We start from the raw sequence: 17,144 nt of genomic DNA, 5'->3' as shown, positions 1-17,144 counted from the left end.
ACGTGTACTGTTGTTCCCCGCAACAAAAAAAAGGTGTACTGTTGTTACTTTGCTATGAATGTTGTAGAGAATACATCTCTGGAAACTAGCTAAGGGTCTATTTGAAAAGCAGGAAATTTTGGAGCAAACGGTAAGTGAGTTTTGTCGAGCTAGGATACCGGACGACGAGTTTGAGCTATGGGACATTCTCATGCATGCAATAGGCAGGTCTAAATCTTAGCAAAGTGAGATGCACTTTATACAGAAGAAAAGGTTGTACAAAGCATTGATGTTGAGTGGAATTGGCAAGGCCTGAAACATAATCCCCATTTGTACTATTCTCTTGCAGCATCAAGCGTGTCAGAAGAAGCGAGCATCGTGGACACATGGCCCATCCCCGCAAAAAGAGGAATTACGTATGGCCATGCACGTACACGAATCAATTACCGGTTTGAATCCAGAAATCACGCGCGCGAGTTTAATCACTAGCCAATCGGACGACCAGCGCACAGCTTATCGGATGGTCGATCGTGGACTAGTCTGATAGGAAGGGAAGCATCATTCCCGTATATCTCTGGAAGTAAATAAATTATGCTCTTATTTATTGCAAGAAATCAAACCCTCCAAAAACGATTATAGCAAGAAATCAATGCCTGCCATTTTCCTCCCATTTATCTCGAGACGGCCTTGTGCATATATACCATCTACTGTACACACAATCCCGGCCGGTTGCTACCAACGCAAACATCGAAAACCATGGGGCCTTCACGATCTCTCCCCTGCCTCGTCCTCCTCTTCCTCATCGCCTCGTCCAGAGCCTCCGTCTTAGAGGACACGTGCAAATCCTTCGCCGCCGGCCACCCCGGCATCGGCTACGACTACTGCATCAAGTTCTTCCAGGCCAGCAAGGACAGCGCCACCGCCGACAAGCGCGGCCTGGCCGTCATCGCGTCGAAGCTCGCCGGAGCGGCGGCCAACAGCATCGTCAAGCGCATCCACCCCCTCATGGCCTCGGAGAAGGACAAGCGCATCCAGATGGCCCTCCGCGACTGCGACCAGTTGTACTCGCTGGCCGTGGACGAGCTCGATGGCGCGGCTAAAGGCGTCGCGGCGGGCTCACCGCGAGGCAAAGCGGACGCGGCGGCGTACGTCGACGGCGCGTTGGGCGCCCCCCGCACCTGCGAGACCGGGTTCGGGGAGATGGGCGTGGAGTCGCCGCTCGTTAAGGAGGACTCCGAGTTCACCAAGGAGGTCTACATCGTGCTCGATATAGTGCACTCGTTATAAGTAGCTTGATTAGAAGCGAATTGTTTCTCAGTTCATCCGTTCATCTGGCCATCTGGGTCGGAGTTTTCTCATGGAATTGTCATGTGGTGATTTTTTTAAAATAGCAATAACTTAGTGAACGTCGCACAATCTGCGTGTGATCGCGGTGATCATGGCCTCATCGGGATATTCACACATCAGTCTAGACGATAGTACTAAGCTCCCAGGGATTGAAACGTCCTGGTGCGACGGGGCTGTGGTCGTCGCTCAATTGGTCAGTTCGTTGGGTCAGGGTTTGGGGGAGAATTGTACGAACAGTATAACCTATTCGCTTGGGAGAATGGTTTCGGAATTTGTCATGGAAAATCCAGATGGGGAGATGGACGGCGTTACCAGCTGATATGCACGAAATGCAGGTTCAGTAGATTTCAACGCGGAGGAAAAACTGCTCCTGCGACCTAGGCTCCCTCGACCCACCCTCTCCCTCCCGCGCGGCGGCGGGGAGGGCCTCCCCCAAGTCCCCTCTCCTCCCTCCTCTTCCCCCGCCGCCGCCAGAGGGCCTGGCCGGGCAAAGCTCGCCCGGGCCGGCGGCGGCGGGGCCTTCTGGTTCCCCGCGTGCATAGGAGCGGCGCGGGCCCTTCTCTTCGGCTGGGGGCACGGCGTGGGCACCGCGGCGCGACATCGCCTGGCGTGCTGGCGGCGCTGGGTGGTGGTCGCGTGGCCGACAGCACGGCTGGTGGTGGGTTGCGCGGGGCCCAGTCGTGGCGGCGGATCTGGCGCGATGGGGCTCGTGCGGTGAGGGCGGCAGGCGGCGCGTCCCGGCGGCTGCTGACAGTGAGGGGACCGGCGCAACATCGGCTTGGTGGCGGTGCGTGCCGGCCTGATCTGGCGTTTTTCGGTGGGTGGCATGGGTTGGGGCACTGGCCCTGCGTGGCTGCTGCTCCGGCTGTGGGTTGGGGCACTGGCCCGGCGTGGCTGCTGCTCCGGCTGTGGGTGGTGGCGGCGAGGCGGCTCAGCCCTCTGGTGGAGGCTTCCATTTGTCGCGCCGGCACCACGGCGGCTCGGCAGGTTGTCTGCGGCGGCGGCTGGATTTCTGGCGTCAGTTCGTTTGTAGGGGGCATGGTTTGACCTTTGAGCCATCTTCGCGGCGTCCGTCCGCTATCTTCTTCGAAGGGATGGTCCTCCCCGCTGCAGTCCATCACTCGTCTCGCACCCTGCAGCAGGACCGAGCTCGTCTCGCGCCCGGCAGCAGGACTGACCTTGTCTCGCGCCCGGCAGCAGGACCGAGCTCGTCTCGCGCCCGGCAGCAGGACCGAGCTCGTCTCACGTCCGGCAACAGGACCGAGCTCGTCTCGCGCCTGACAGTAGGATCATGCTTGTCTCGCGCCCGGCGGCAGGACCGAGCTCATCTCGCGCCCCGTGCCATAGAACGGGTCGATGGAGGCCAAGTTTGGCCGGCCTATTGGGACTCGGCACTGGGGGGCGCCCATGGTTCTTTAGTTGGGCTAGCGGCGGATCTCGGGTGAGGTGGTGTCAAGGTCTTGGATGCCGAGGCGGCGGCCCTGGTGGTGGTTCTGCGGTGCTCATGGGAAGAGCCCGTGGCTTGGTGCTGCTCGGTTGCCACGGCCGTGTGGGCGGCGTGGTAGCCGGGGTGTGGTGTTCGGTGGCGGTGAGTGGTGGTCGGGGTGAAAACCTGCTCTATCTTCGGACGGGCCGGCGGCGGCAAAACTAGTTCCCTTCTTGAAGGCGTCGTCGTGGCTCTCATTGCTCGTCGTGTTGCTCCAGGGAAACTCTGATCCTCGGATCGGGCGGTGGCGGCGCTCCGGTGTCGTCCCCTTCCTGAAGGCACCGCCTTGGAGCGTACGGTTCGCCATATGCGACTCCTCTTTGTGTAGTGCTTGGGTTGGTGTTGCTGCACTCAACGCTTATGTATCCTACCTTGGTGTGTGTGCGCGTGGTGTTGTGAGGGTGTGCGTTTGTAACGGGTGCTGTTGATCATTGCTTTATATATAAAGCGGGGCAAAAGCCTATTTTCGGTGAACTACATACTTCTGGTTGCCCCATTTCGTGATGAGCAAATTTAAGATGGTCCAAGTTAATATGAGCCATCAATTTTTCCCAATCCAATGGGTCGAATGTGTCTTACCTCTTGGAAGGTAAGAATCTATTAATTCCTTTACAAGGTCAATATACACTTTGCACTTTACATAAATAAGGAACTAAATGATTACATCTTAAAGTGAGACAATAAAAGGAAAGAAATATCATTATACTAATTGCAATCTGTCTTCTTCCACTTTTAGCTCTGTTACATCCTCACAGATTGAGCTTTATTTTTCTTGCCCATTTTGATTAAGCGCCAAAAGGTTCGTAAAATACATACGCACATGTAAACCGGATAGCATATTTGTCAAATTACTAATATTCGTTTAATCTTTTACTGGACCTCCCAACATTTTTCGATGATCATTTCTTGAGCTGATACGAATAATATATGATACTTCCTCTATTCTCTTATATAAGGCCACAAACTCAGATTACAGGTACCATCAAGATAAAATTTAGTGACTGTTTTGCAAGCCAACTTTTCTTTTAGTTAAGCGAAATCATTAGTACGACGCTTTCATGCAAGTAAGGTACACAATATTATCAATGCAACATGTGGAGATCAGACCGGCGCACCGCTCCATAACCGGAGCTTAAGGTATCTTTGCTCAAGGATAGCCCAAGATGCAATAACGCATGACATGGACATGACTGTCAACTTTTAGAAGATATGAAGTCTGTTGATCCGAATATGTCGGTACGCCTTGAATTTGATCAGGAAGGTTCCACCAAGTTTTTCTTGTGGTGCACAGGAAAAAAACAAACAGGATTATGTATGATGAATGTACCATGCACCCTATCTTCATGTATTCTGTAGATTCCAACTATACTTTTTGCTGATCCTAAAGATCCGTTATCCTTCACTAGTACGTTGTATGAACAGTCAGCGTAACCAGTGTAGATATTTTCGCCCAATTATTCCATGATCACTAACAACTTGATGCGTATGTGTGTGAATGAATGTATACTGACTGAGATTGGGGGGGGGGGGGGGGGGGGATGGTGGAGTAATGACGTAAAATGAGAGCTAGACTAGAACCATATCTATAATACCTAAATAGTTTATTTCCACTACAAGTATTTTTTCAACATGCACACACTCCACATCATCATGCATGTCACATCAGCGTTTCAGTTCCAAACAGCACATCGGTCATGGGCCCTCTCCAACTAGTTACTATCTCTTCCAAGCGCTTTCCTCGCTGAAGAATAATCGGTCGGAGAGTAGTTAATAAAGGAAAAAACAAACAACCGAAGCCCAACCTTCCATCCCTAAAAACAATATTTTTTCCGTTGGCTAAACCACCGACTGAAGACTAGCTCCTCTTCCTCGAACCCACGATACGGCTGTGTCGCCTTCTTCACCGATGTCTACTCGCCTCCCCTCCCCCACACAGCGTCCCATCATTTCAATTCCAATAGAAACTTTGCCTTTTCCTCTGCCCACGAGCGCCTCCTCCATAACTCCATCTTTATCCCCTACCTCAGTTGTTCATCGGGTGGAACCATGACAGGGACGCCCTAAACAAAGCCCACTAGCAACAGTCCTTGCAGCGCCTTTCTCCAGGTCTCCTATTCATGTTGCCGCTGCCACCATGGATCATCGTTCTTCCGTTGTGATCTCTTCCTCGCTGAGTTCCTCTTTAATTTGTGGCATGGTGTTCAGCTTCTTTATTCTCCATTGCTGATTTTCCCTTGGACTTTCCCTTGGATTGAAGTCAAGGCATGTACAATTGTACATTACGGAGTTGCTCGATATGGCTGTGTAATATTCTACAATTGTGTTTGTGTGGCCGCGAGGGAGAGTCTTCTTCTATCATTTGTTTGGAAAACTACATTTGCCAGATTATTTACCGGTTTAGAGAATATTGTGTTCAACCATTGTCCATGGTTAAGATTGTACTCCGTATCTAATTATTGTCTTTTGGAATAGTGGAATTACCTTCTTTTTGTCAAATTTGACTTTTTTTAGATAAACTCGAAATATTTTGGTTGTGTTTGGGCAGAATGCATTCTCCATTTACATGCGCACGTTTGACATTCCATGGATGTTTGCTCTTTGAGACATTGTTCATTGACCGCAGAAAGAGTTGGGTTTCAGTTAAGATATAAAAAAGATTCTGGATTTTCATTGTGGAACAACAGAATTGTTTACCCTTTTGTTATCTAGAGATGCATCTTATATGGTTTTGTCAAATATTTAGGTGACTAAAGTGGGGCCAAACCAAACCAGCTCATGCATTGATTCTGACTACCTGAAGTTGGTCCATGAGGAGCAAGGGGCAACCGATTTTCTGAGTGTGATGCTGATTTTTTTCAAATGATTTACATGGGAAGGGTGAGTCTAGTTGTGATGATCCCGATTCGCTCGGCAAACAAATAAGTGCATTTGGCAGAAGAAGAATGTGATGGCCAAACATATGACGTTTGAGCAACCCCAAAGTTCATCGTACGGTAAAAAATGACTATGATACTCTCATGATCTAAGTAACTAAACCACACGCTAACTCTCTGTGTTATAACAATTGACTTGTGACAATACCATCTCAAAGTATAACAAACAAGTTTGGATCAATTCAATATGATCGTTCTTTGAACATCATATTCTCAACGTTGTTTTGAGACTATTGTTACACTTAACGATATCTCAAGATCCGGAAAACGTGATTATAAACAACACTTGAGCTAGTCTTAAAGGCGAGACTAGGAATCCGATTTTACCGTTTATCATTCCACACGTGCATATGATTTTTCCATTGAATCGCACATTCCAGAATCATAGCTGTTACACCATAGAATATAAACTTTTAATTATAAATATGGAAATATAATAATACACTATTATTGCCTCTAGGGCATATTCTAACAAATGTTGGGTATCAAAATTTATGATAGCACTAGGCTATTGGTATTTTGTGCTTTCCACGATGCATGGTATACATAAGGAAGGTGCTTTTAGCATAAGTATATGTGATGAAGTATTCTAGTTGGAGCTCCAACCATGATGTTTGCACATGTCTTGTATACACCGGAAACAAGCGATACACTAGAAACTGTTGTGAGTCGAAGTGAATGAATGATTGAACCAATCTATTCTATGGATGATCAAGACATTTATACAGTTGGAACTAAACCTGGGCATGGGTGGCCCGGCCCCACCAGAAGCCCGGCGTCCAGGCCGCCTTGATTTCCAGCCCGTAGCTCAGCCCAAATCCCAGGAAAAGCCCGGCAAACATGTATTATAGGGATTTTAAATAAAGAATGGGTGCAATGTTGTATTATTTATCCCCGAAATATGTGATTTATTATTTTTTAAATGCAAAATTAGGGATTTTGCCGGGCTGCGGGCCGTGTCGGGCCCGGGCTTGGGATTTTGTTAGTCGGGCTTTGTGAAGCCCGGCCCGAACCCGTCCTGGCCCAGAGAATGCCCATGTCTAGTTGGAACACACAAATAAGGGACGCGTCCGATCATGAAGGGAACCACCGTGATGGTGACCATGTTGGCACCTTGCATGTAGTTTGTTACAGAGAGGATTACCCCTTAATTATTGATTAATTAAATCTACATCATCTATTGAAGCTTAATTTTTGGGCCTAAGTGAAGTAAAAAGTTATTATTTATACATCTACATCATCTACTGGAGATGCTCTTAGACCTGTAGGTTAGATCATGAGTAGTAGTGTGAGATATGCATCCTCATGAATATCGAGTAGTGAGTCATGTATGGTTCATACGATGTGGTTTTCGTTGATTTTTTCTCCAGTTCTTCTACCTATTTTCTTTTTAACAGTTTCATGTCATGTTTTTATTTTCCTTATCTATTTATCATTTTTCTTTTCTATGTTTTCCCTTTTTAAGATGAACTATTTTATAATGTGACGAAAATATTTTAAAAATACATGAGAAAAATCAAATACTTTTAAAATCATGAATATGTTAAAATTTTGTGAATAGTTTTAAATTCATGAACAACATTAAATTGAACATTTCTTAGAATCACAGTTTTTTAGAAATTATTTTTAAAAGAAAATCTGTGAGAATTTCTTTAAATTGCGTCATCATTTTTTCAAAGAGCGTTTTTAAAAATTGGTGAACATTTTTTGATACATTACATGATTTTTGTCCTTTTCTCTAATGTAGTTTCTCATTTTTAATACCAATATTCTTAAATCTATTACAAATAAATTTTATGTCTGAAATAAAAAGGATATTCATGTACAGCGCACGGCACGCTTACTCTTTTATTTTTGAGGGGTCGCTTACTCTCAAGGAAAAGAAACGCGGAAGTGAATGGGTCGCAGCCCAAGTAGCTCTCGTGGCCGTTTGCTCATTATTCAGTGCTTATAGGCGTTGAGTAGGAGGACTCGCCTTGGACCGAAAGAGGCCCTCTCCCTCTCCACCGGATCCTAACTGTTGCATCTTCTCCGACGCTGGCGGCGTAGATGGAGGCGGAGGCAGACAGCCACGAAGAACGGAAGGCGCCGCCGAGGATGATGAACCGCACGGAGCGCAAGGCTGCGAGGGAGAACCGAGGCGAGGAGAAGTGGACGGGGAAGCGCCGCCTGCTGCCGGAGGCGAACGAGGAGAAGCGCCGCAAGCGGGTGGCCAGGCCGGAGGAGGAGGAACCAGTGGACCTGATGGCCTTAGTGGCGGCGCAGTACCGCGAGAGATGGGAGTGGAGGTACCGTCGTGGTCGCGAATCCTACGAGGACGCAAGTAAGCAAGATCTCCACCGTTCCCGTCAGCCGATTCCTATTTCTCATTGTTCCTCCGATTCCAAACAGGGCGAGGTTTTAATGCAACGATTGATCGTCAGATCATGGATGGATCACTAAACTGAATCTTGATTGTGCTGCGTGCAGCGTCTATACCACCGATGCGATACACCGACGAGCCGCCGCCGCCCATTAACCGTGTCGGCTGCGCTGACGCTGTGGTCGTCTTCTCGGTGAAGGTGACGGAACTAAGCGATGGCCTGGAATGGCCGCTGGATGTGTACGGCGTCGTCGCCGTCCGGGATTCAGCGGACCACAACCGCAACCTCCTCTTCAACCGCACCAGAGACAATTGCCAGACACTCACCGCAGAGGTACGCGTGTGCCATTGATGCTATTTTGCCTGATCCATGGCGTATCATCAGTTACTTGCATAGGCATGGCCGCATGGGATACTGGCAGGTTTTATGGCATGGTTTCGCTGTTGTATTCATAGGTTAATTCGACTGCAGTTATCCAAATTCTATGAGCCTGTCACAGTTACCTATGCCGTCGATATGTGATATTTTCATTTGAATTGAAATCCAAGATAGCTAGTTGAGCCCGTGCAAACATGAAGAATGGAATTAAGATCTGCATAGCTGAAAGATGAATTTGCTAGACTTTTCCTAGTAACTGATTTATCCATGCACATCATTAGACTACACGCACAACCAGCAAGGGTTTGAGGATTTGAAAATTTTATGAAGTAAATGAGAGCAATTTTGCAGACCGGCACACATCCCGTTCGTACTGTAGCACAACTTTGCAGTAAAATTTTACTGAATTTCCAAGCTTTGTTCTCTTATTGACATGTGGCCCAATTTAATCAATTTTCCAACATCATCCCATGCAGGATGCCTCTCTGTTGTTGACCGGTCCTAGCCGCGCCATCGTGAAAGTTAGGGTTGTTGACTATGATGTTGAACTAAAAGTGAAGGGCGAATCCCCGTCTCAAGATAAGCTCTTGAGCTTTTTTGTCGACAAGAACTACTACACTCCTGGTGAACATCGCCAAGGAGTTCGCTGCTACACATGCTCTTCTCAGCTGAGCACGGTGGTGTTGACGGTCGGACACCTTGAACAAACGGTGGAGGCTACCATGACAATCCGAGTCACCGAGGGATCCTGGCCCACACGATATCATGGACGTTTCGCTGTGCGTATCTCCAACCTTGATGACAGGGACATGGTATTGCTCGATTCTCGGGACGGAGCGATAACTGTTATGAGCAATGGCACGATCGAGCTCACGCGTCGTGTTGTTTCGGTGGAAGAAAACGGAGAGCTAAGGATTTTGGTGGACGCATGGCTTGGTGATGGTGATCTCGAGGCTGGTTCGGTTGCCAATGGTGAAGTGTTGTTTGCCCCTAGAAGGTCAGGTAGAAGCAAGGGTGTGTGTGATGTTGGGTTCTCTAGGATAGAAGTTACTGTCGCCTGGTCCCTTGTTGTGAACCGGTGACATATGCTAGTGGGTTTGTTTGGGCCTAACCACATCAAAAAACATAGTCACATAAGAGTAATTAATCAAATAAGGTGGATTATCTTATGTGTCACTCATAACTCATATCATAGTAATACAATCTCAAATTGTAACATGAGCAAATATCCCTGATCCGTTTGGATGCCTACGATCTATTCAAATTATAACTTTTAGATTATATAATGGCGGCTCGTAACACACATTTTATTAGTCAAATTGATGGTCTAAGTTAAGCCTCGAAATACGTGAACATTTACTAAATGAATTGTGAATCATAATGTATAAAAATTTGTTAGTCAAATTGATGGACTGGGTTCGATGAATCCCAATTTTTTGAACAAAACAAAAAAGCCGCTTCCATCCCCGGAAGCCCTGGCCACCAGGGCTCCTCCGCTGTCCGTCGACAAGGCCATGTGTCCCCTCACCTCTGTCTGCCACACTCATGGCGAGAGAGGATAGGGACCCCAGATAAGGTCTCTTTAATTAGAGTTTCATTCCTCGACAGTAGTTGCATTGTGCAGTTCAAAAAATAAGGTTTCATCGACTCTTGGTCCACCTCACCGGCATTGTAGGGGAAGGCCGATCGATCGTCCTTCTCTTTTGGAGTGATGGATCTGATTGGGTCTTCATGTTATGTATGTTGTCTCCGAAGGTGTCTTCCGGCGAAGTGGACGATGCAACTTCATGTCTTGGTCCTCTGACTCCTTCTCCGACCAGCCTCGATGCCCTCGAGGAGTTTGAGGTTATGTCTCCCCGATCTGTCTGGTCGGATTTGGATGATCGTCCAACCCACTACATCGTCTACTTCTCTGGGACGACAGTCTGTCTTCCATATCGTTATCGTCGACATCTTCTAGCTCCGACATGTGACTTCCCACCGCTGCGTCAACAAAATTCCCATGGCTTCGATGGTGTTTCAGAGGTCTAGAGACGGCATCAAGTTGGTCGACTTTTTTAGGGGTATAGAACTTTATATTCATAAAATGGGTAATTAATTGTTTGCAATAGATGATTAAATAAAGTCCAACATAGCAACGACCCACACTTTGAACACTCTAGATCTAATAGCTAAGTTTTCTAGGCAATATGACTCCACTTGCTTCTTGAAAACAATGAAAGAAAATATAAGGTTCCAAAGTTCTTGGCCAACTGACAGCTCTCAACATATACTGCCACATCAGGTTCCAAATAGTTCACCACATCATTGATCGCGTCAACGACTGGCAAACAATATGCTTTAACTTCCACCTTCCCGCATCCTAGCTAGGTGAACTGCCAAGACCATGCCATTTCGTAGTGCGAGAGTCTCTTCCGTTGTAGCCTCTGCGACATGTGGTATAAACCAGTTTGCCGCCACAACAAAATGCCCCCCCCCCACTCGTCTCTAATAACCGCACCAATAGCACCTGTCACGTTTTCTACGTTGAATGAAGCATTAACATTCACTTTCATACATCCATGCAAAGGTTTCTGCCACATATGATTAGCCTTCTTCGGATGATCTTCGAGCTCGGTGCCTTAAAGAAGTTCACTACAAGTACCTTGATCGTCACCGCAGTGTGCTCTAGTCCTTGGACAACTTCACTTGTGTGTTCGTCCCTATCACCAGATGTACCTGGCGACAACCGTGGCGAGCTCCAGGATCAACACATCTTCCACTGGCAATCGAGCATCTTTTCCTTTACGAACCATCGTAGCAGAACCCGACCTATCCAACAGAACTGCTTGAGCAATGACATTCTTCAGTCCCAGTTCCTTTCAAACCTTCTTCACACATGGACATGCGAATAAACAGTGATGTATATCTTCCATTTCGATGCCACGGACTGGGCATTGAGGGCATGTAGGTATGTGCCTATTTGCCAACATTGCATAGAAAAGTAGCACACCATGTAAGGATGTCCTTATAAGCAATGGCGGGACTACAAAAAAATTACTCTGGCAGGTCAAGGCAAACCAAGCTGAAGGAAACACATATATTTTCTTTCTCAAAAGCCCAGTTTTACCTATGCTCTTTTAATGTTTGGGCGTGCTTCGCCAGTGCTTATAAGGGTTGACTTTAATATATGACCATTGGCTTTTTCACAATAAAATAATGGATAGACTTACTCCCGCCCTTTGTTTTAACTAGTTTTGATTCGTGAAGACAAAGTTTTGACCGATTTTGTAGCGCATAAACAATATATTAAGCCTATTTGGAAATGCCCCGCTCACTAAAATTCAGCTTTACTCTCAAAAGCGCAAGCCAAATGGGGTAGTTTTGTGATGTCCTGCTCCACAAAAACACTAGGATATGGGGTGCAACTCCTTGTTTTTCATGAAGCTCTTGAGTGGTGGTGCTCCAAAAACTCTAGTTCAAAAAGTCTTTAAGGAGTTGGGGGGAAATTACCCACCACTACCATCGGTAAGAGGGTACCATTTCTTTTTTTACCACGTCACGCAGCCCCAGTAGACCTTTCACCCACAATTTTCTTATTTTTTAAGATAGAGGTAGCTGGAAGCTAAATAGTATAAACTACTCTATGATGAAGCTGCAACTCTTACGTGAAACTGCTTCGAAATGAATTTGATGGAATGAAACTGATTTTGATGGAGTAAGGCAATCCCAAACAGACTCAAGTAACTAGAGGTTAGGAACTTCAAAAAGTGCCAATGGAGGACGAGCTCCAATGATCCCGGTTTTTAAATACCATATTTTCATTGCGCAAAAAATAGGAAAAAAATTATACACACAGAAATACATGTATAACACATTCAAGAAGATTTCATAACAATATAGCTTCATACGTGACACACAAAGAAAAGACAGATACGTACGGGAAAATGGGCCAATTTTTTTTGGTTTGGCCGAGAATGGTTTTTTTTGCGGGTAGAAATATTGTATTACTCAAGCCAACAAAGAGTTACAATCAGCGATGACTAGCTCAAGCACTCTCGGGGGGTCCAGAGCCAATCCAAGTCATGGTTCTTCCCTCGGTACGAGCAAAATTTGCTAGACTATCGCTAACCTGATTTTGAGTACGGTTTACATGAGTAATACAACTTTCATGGAGAGATAAGAGATATCTAATCTCTTTGACTAATGAAGCATAAATAGACCTATCTTTCTCTTGCCCTTGGATCAACTTTATAGCAACAAGTGAATCCATCTCAATGGCCACTGGACGATCACTTCGCTAGATCGCTGGAGATAACCCTTCCATGCAAGCACACAACTCTGCCTCCAAAGCTTCACGACGCGAGTAAAGTGTTCTGCATGCTAAAAAGATTAAGCCTCCCAACGGGTCCCGTAATACCATACCTGCTCCTGCCCTGCCAGCATCAAAAGATCCGTCAGTGTTTAGCTTTACCCACCCCTCTGGTGGTGCATCCCACTTGGGGACGTGCGGTGAGGGCGATATATCAGCCTGAAGTAACGGGTGGTCATAAGAGATGATTGATTTCCCCTTCGCTGGATCCATATGTGTGTTCATTTTAATAGCAATTAGCGACTCCAGATAGCTAACAAGGAACCTCCTCGATACTTCAAGAGGCGGCGGAATCTTGTTGTGCACTATCTCATTACGTATGAACCAACACCTCCAGAGTGTCATAAGAAGCATGGACCTCTCTATTTCATGTAGTGGATGTGCACTTGGAACAACCATTCCTTCCCAACATTCGCCACAGTATCCACCGATGGAAGGTTCGAAACTTCCGACATATACATCCATAATTCCCGTGCTCTAGGGCAGCGACATAACGGATGGAAGTTGTCTTCTGGTTCCACGCCACACACTGGGCATATGTTGGTGATTTCCAAGGTCCTCTTGTGCTTATTAACCCAAGTAGGAAGGGAGTCTGAGACCACTCTCCAAGCAAAGTTTTTGACTGTTGGGGAGATATCCGTTTTCCATATCAAGTTCCAGACAGCCCGGCAGCCCTCCGGATTAGTGCTAGACGCAGGTTGAGATTCTCTGTTGGCTTCATCAAAAGCAAACTCATACGCCAACTTCACTGAGAATTGTCCAAACCTCCCTGGTCCCCATGCAATTGTATCCTCCTCATGCCTTGGAGGCGCTCTAATTTTAATGATTTCATCCACATCACAAGGCCAAAAGTAATTCTGCAACAAGTTCATATTCCACGATCCATTGTCATTAAGTAGTTCGAACACATAGCGGATACGGCAATTACATCTTGGAGAGACCGGTTTGAAAGAGTGGGGTCTAGGTATCCAATTGTCTCTCCATACACGAATGCTTGCTCCATTGCCAACTCTCCAGACTAGGCCTTTTTTGAGGAGCTCTAGTCCATAACTTATGGCTTGCCAAGATGGGGAAGCATTACCAGAAAAGACCGTGTCCTCAAGATGACCATCCTGGTAATAACGAGATTTTAACAGTCGAGCACAAAGGCTCTCCTGCCTATCAATAAGTCTCCAAGCTTGGCGTGCAAGAAGTGCTTGGTTGAACAATCTGTAATCGCGGAATCCAAGCCCTCCTTTACATTTTGGCTGCAACAAATAATCCCAAGACTTCCAATGTACTTTTCTGCGTCCATCTTTAGAGCCCCAATAGAAGTTTCTCACCATCCTTGTTAGGTCATCACAAACTAAAAACGGAAGTTTAAAAACGCCCATGATGTATGTTGGGAGAGATTGTGCAACTGACTTGATTAGAACTTCACGGCCCGGTTGCGCCAGCCACCCATCTCCCTACTGTATAAGTCTCTTAGTGAGACTAGCATGCAAATTTTGGAACCGTCCCTTAGACATCCGACCTTCAGGTGTAGGAAGACCCAAATATTTTTCTTCAAATTCTGCCTTAGTAACTTCAAGGACAGTTCGGACCGCATTCTGAGCAGCCTCTGGGCATGCATGTCCGAATAATATGGAGCACTTGTTTAGATTAATGCTCTGGCCAGTAGCACTTGCATACAGATCCAATATCTCTTTGACTTTCAAGGCTTGATCCTGTGTTGCTTCAAAAAACAGTAAAGAGTCATCCGCTAATAAAAGATGTGATATTCCCGGCGCCCTTCTACAGATATTTACAGGAGTGATATTTCCAATATTTTCTTCATGCTTCAGAATGGCAGAGAGCCTGTTAGCAACAAAAAGGAATAAGAAGGGTGATAATGGGTCACCTTGTCGTAGCCCACGCGACGGTGCAAAGGAATCTAGAAGGGTTCCATTAAGTTTTACCGAATACCTCACCGAAGTGACACATGTCTCATACATCTCCAACGTATCTATAATTTTTTATTGTTCCATGCTATTATATTATCTGTTTTGGATGTTTAATGGGCTTTAATATGCTCTTTTATATTATTTTTGGGACTAAGCTATTAACCGAGGCCCAGTGCCAGTTTCTGTTTTTTTACCTATTTCAGTGTTTTGCAGAAAAGGAATACCAAACGGAATGAAACCTTCACGATGATCTTTCTTGGAACAAACACAATCCAGAAGACTTGGAGTTGAAACCTGAAACTCCGCGAGGCGGCCACGAGGCAGGAGGGCGCGCCGAGGGGGGGTAGGCGCGCCCCCCACCCTCGTGGGCCCCACGGAGCTCCACCGACGTACTTCTTTTGCCTATATATACTCTTATACCCTAAAAACATCAAGGGGAGCATGGAAACCACTTTTCCACCGCCGCAACCTTCTGTACCCGTGAGATCCCATCTTGGGGCCTTTTCCGGCGATCTGCCGGAGGGGGGAATCAATCACGGAGGGCTTCTACACAACACCATAGCCTCTCCGATGATGTGTGAGTAGTTTACCACAGACCTTCGGGTCCATAGTTATTAGCTAGATGGCTTCTTCTCTCTCTTTGGTTCTCAATACAAAGTTCTCCTCGATGTTCTTGAGATCTATTCGATGTAATACACTTTTGCGGTGTGTTTGCCGAGATCCGATGAATTGTGGATTTATGATCAAGATTATCTATGAATAATATTTGGTTCTTCTCTGAATTCTTATATGCATGATTTGATATCTTTGCAAGTCTCTTCGAATTATCGGTTTAGTTTGGCCTACTAGATTGATCTTTCTTGCAATGGGAGAAGTGCTTAGCTTTGGGTTCAATCTTGCGGTGTCCTTTCCCAGTGACAGTAGGGGCAGCAAGGCACGTATTGTATTGTTGCCACCGAGGATAAAAAGATGAGGTTTATATCATATTGCTTGAGTTTATCCCTCTACATCATGTCATCTTGCTTAATGCGTTACTCTGTTCTTATGAACTTAATACTCTAGATGCATGCTGGATAGCGGTCGATGTGTGGAGTAATAGTAGTAGATGCAGAATCGTTTCGGTCTACTTGACACGGACGTGATGCCTATATTCATGATCATTGCCTAGATATTCTCATAACTATGCGCTTTTCTATCAATTGCTCGGCAGTAATTTGTTCACCCACCGTAATATATGCTATCTTGAGAGAAGCCACTAGTGAAACCTATGGCCCCCGGGTCTCTTTCTTATTATATTGCATCTATTTTATTTACATCACATCTCGTTTTATTATTTCGCAACCTTTACTTTCCAATCTATACAACGAAAATACCAAAAATATTTATCTTACTATCTTTATTAGATCTTACTTTTGCAAGTGACCATGAAGGGATTGACAACCCCTTTATCGCGTTGGTTGCAAGGTTCTTGATTGTTTGTGCAGGTACTAGATGACTTGGCGTGTTATCTCCTACTGGATTGATACCTTGGTTCTCAAAAACCGAGGGAAATACTTACGCTACTTTGCTGCATCACCCTTTCCTCTTCAAGGGAAAACCAACGCATGCTCAAGAGGTAGCAATGTCATAATCCAGTGCACCCAACGATGAGAGAAACCCAATTTCTGCACCATTTGCTTCAAGAAAACCCAATCAACTCTGTCATAGGCCTTTGATAGGTCGAGCTTATAGGCACAAAAACTTCTGGTAGGATCTTTCTCTTGCTTTATATGATGGATGCGCTCGAAAGCAATGAGTGCATTATCCGTAATCATCCTTTCGGGGATGAAAGCACTTTGCTCCGACGATATAATATCATCTAGAATTGGCCGCAGCCGGTTCACCAAACACTTTGATATGACCTTATAGATTACATTACATAAACTAATAGGCCTAAAATCGGTCAACTTTGAAGGATTAGGAACTTTTGGGATAAGAACAACTGAGGTTGAGTTAACCCCTTCCGGCATCACACATGAGTTGAAAAATTCCTTCACTGACGAGATTACACTGTCCTGCAACGTACTCCAGTTGCGCTGAAAAAAACATGTAGGAAATCCATCCGGACCCGGGGCCTTCAATGGTCCGATCTGAAAGAGGGCATCCGCAATTTCCTCATCACTGAAAGGAGCACATAGCTTAGCATTATCATCATCCGTTATCAATACATCAAATAGACTCAAAACCAGAGTGTGGATGAGGTTCGGATCAGCCGTGTACATTCCTTGGAAGTACTCATTAGCTATCTTTCTCATTGTCGCCTTGTCTGAATGGGCAACCCCACTATCATCAACAAGTTCACGGATTTTTTTCTTGCGAGCTCTCCAAACTGCCTTACTCTGAAAG

At 45.9% G+C, this 17,144-nt stretch overlaps 2 protein-coding genes across 2 annotated transcripts; both read left to right on the top strand.

Annotated features, from left to right (window-relative positions):
- Positions 1-653: 653 nt before the first annotated feature.
- LOC123050160 (putative invertase inhibitor) lies at positions 654-1,286 on the top strand. The gene has a single exon (XM_044472995.1). The coding sequence runs from the start codon at positions 736-738 to the stop codon at positions 1,264-1,266; it is 531 nt and encodes a 176-aa protein (XP_044328930.1). The 5' UTR covers positions 654-735; the 3' UTR covers positions 1,267-1,286.
- A 6,421-nt stretch (positions 1,287-7,707) lies between these two features.
- Positions 7,708-9,650, top strand: LOC123050159 (uncharacterized). The gene is made up of 3 exons (XM_044472994.1): positions 7,708-8,068; positions 8,215-8,441; positions 8,963-9,650. Exons 1-3 carry the CDS (start codon positions 7,795-7,797, stop codon positions 9,566-9,568), a joined length of 1,107 nt encoding a protein of 368 aa, XP_044328929.1. The 5' UTR covers positions 7,708-7,794; the 3' UTR covers positions 9,569-9,650.
- Positions 9,651-17,144: the final 7,494 nt, after the last annotated feature.

This window comes from Triticum aestivum, chromosome 2D (assembly GCF_018294505.1).
Source record: "Triticum aestivum cultivar Chinese Spring chromosome 2D, IWGSC CS RefSeq v2.1, whole genome shotgun sequence".
NCBI lineage: Eukaryota > Viridiplantae > Streptophyta > Magnoliopsida > Poales > Poaceae > Triticum > Triticum aestivum.
This window is presented reverse-complemented; position numbering and strand designations above follow the sequence as displayed.

What these genes read in the sequence shown, in the direction of transcription:
- LOC123050160 (XM_044472995.1), top strand. Translation starts at nt 736, where the DNA reads ATGGGGCCTTCACGATCTCTCCCCTGCCTCGTCCTCCTCTTCCTCATC.
- LOC123050159 (XM_044472994.1), top strand. Translation starts at nt 7,795, where the DNA reads ATGGAGGCGGAGGCAGACAGCCACGAAGAACGGAAGGCGCCGCCGAGG. An exon ending in CGAATCCTACGAGGACGCAA is followed by an intron (nt 8,069 to 8,214) that starts GTAAGCAAGATC and finishes TGCTGCGTGCAG; the next exon opens with CGTCTATACCACCGATGCGA. An exon ending in GCCAGACACTCACCGCAGAG is followed by an intron (nt 8,442 to 8,962) that starts GTACGCGTGTGC and finishes CATCCCATGCAG; the next exon opens with GATGCCTCTCTGTTGTTGAC.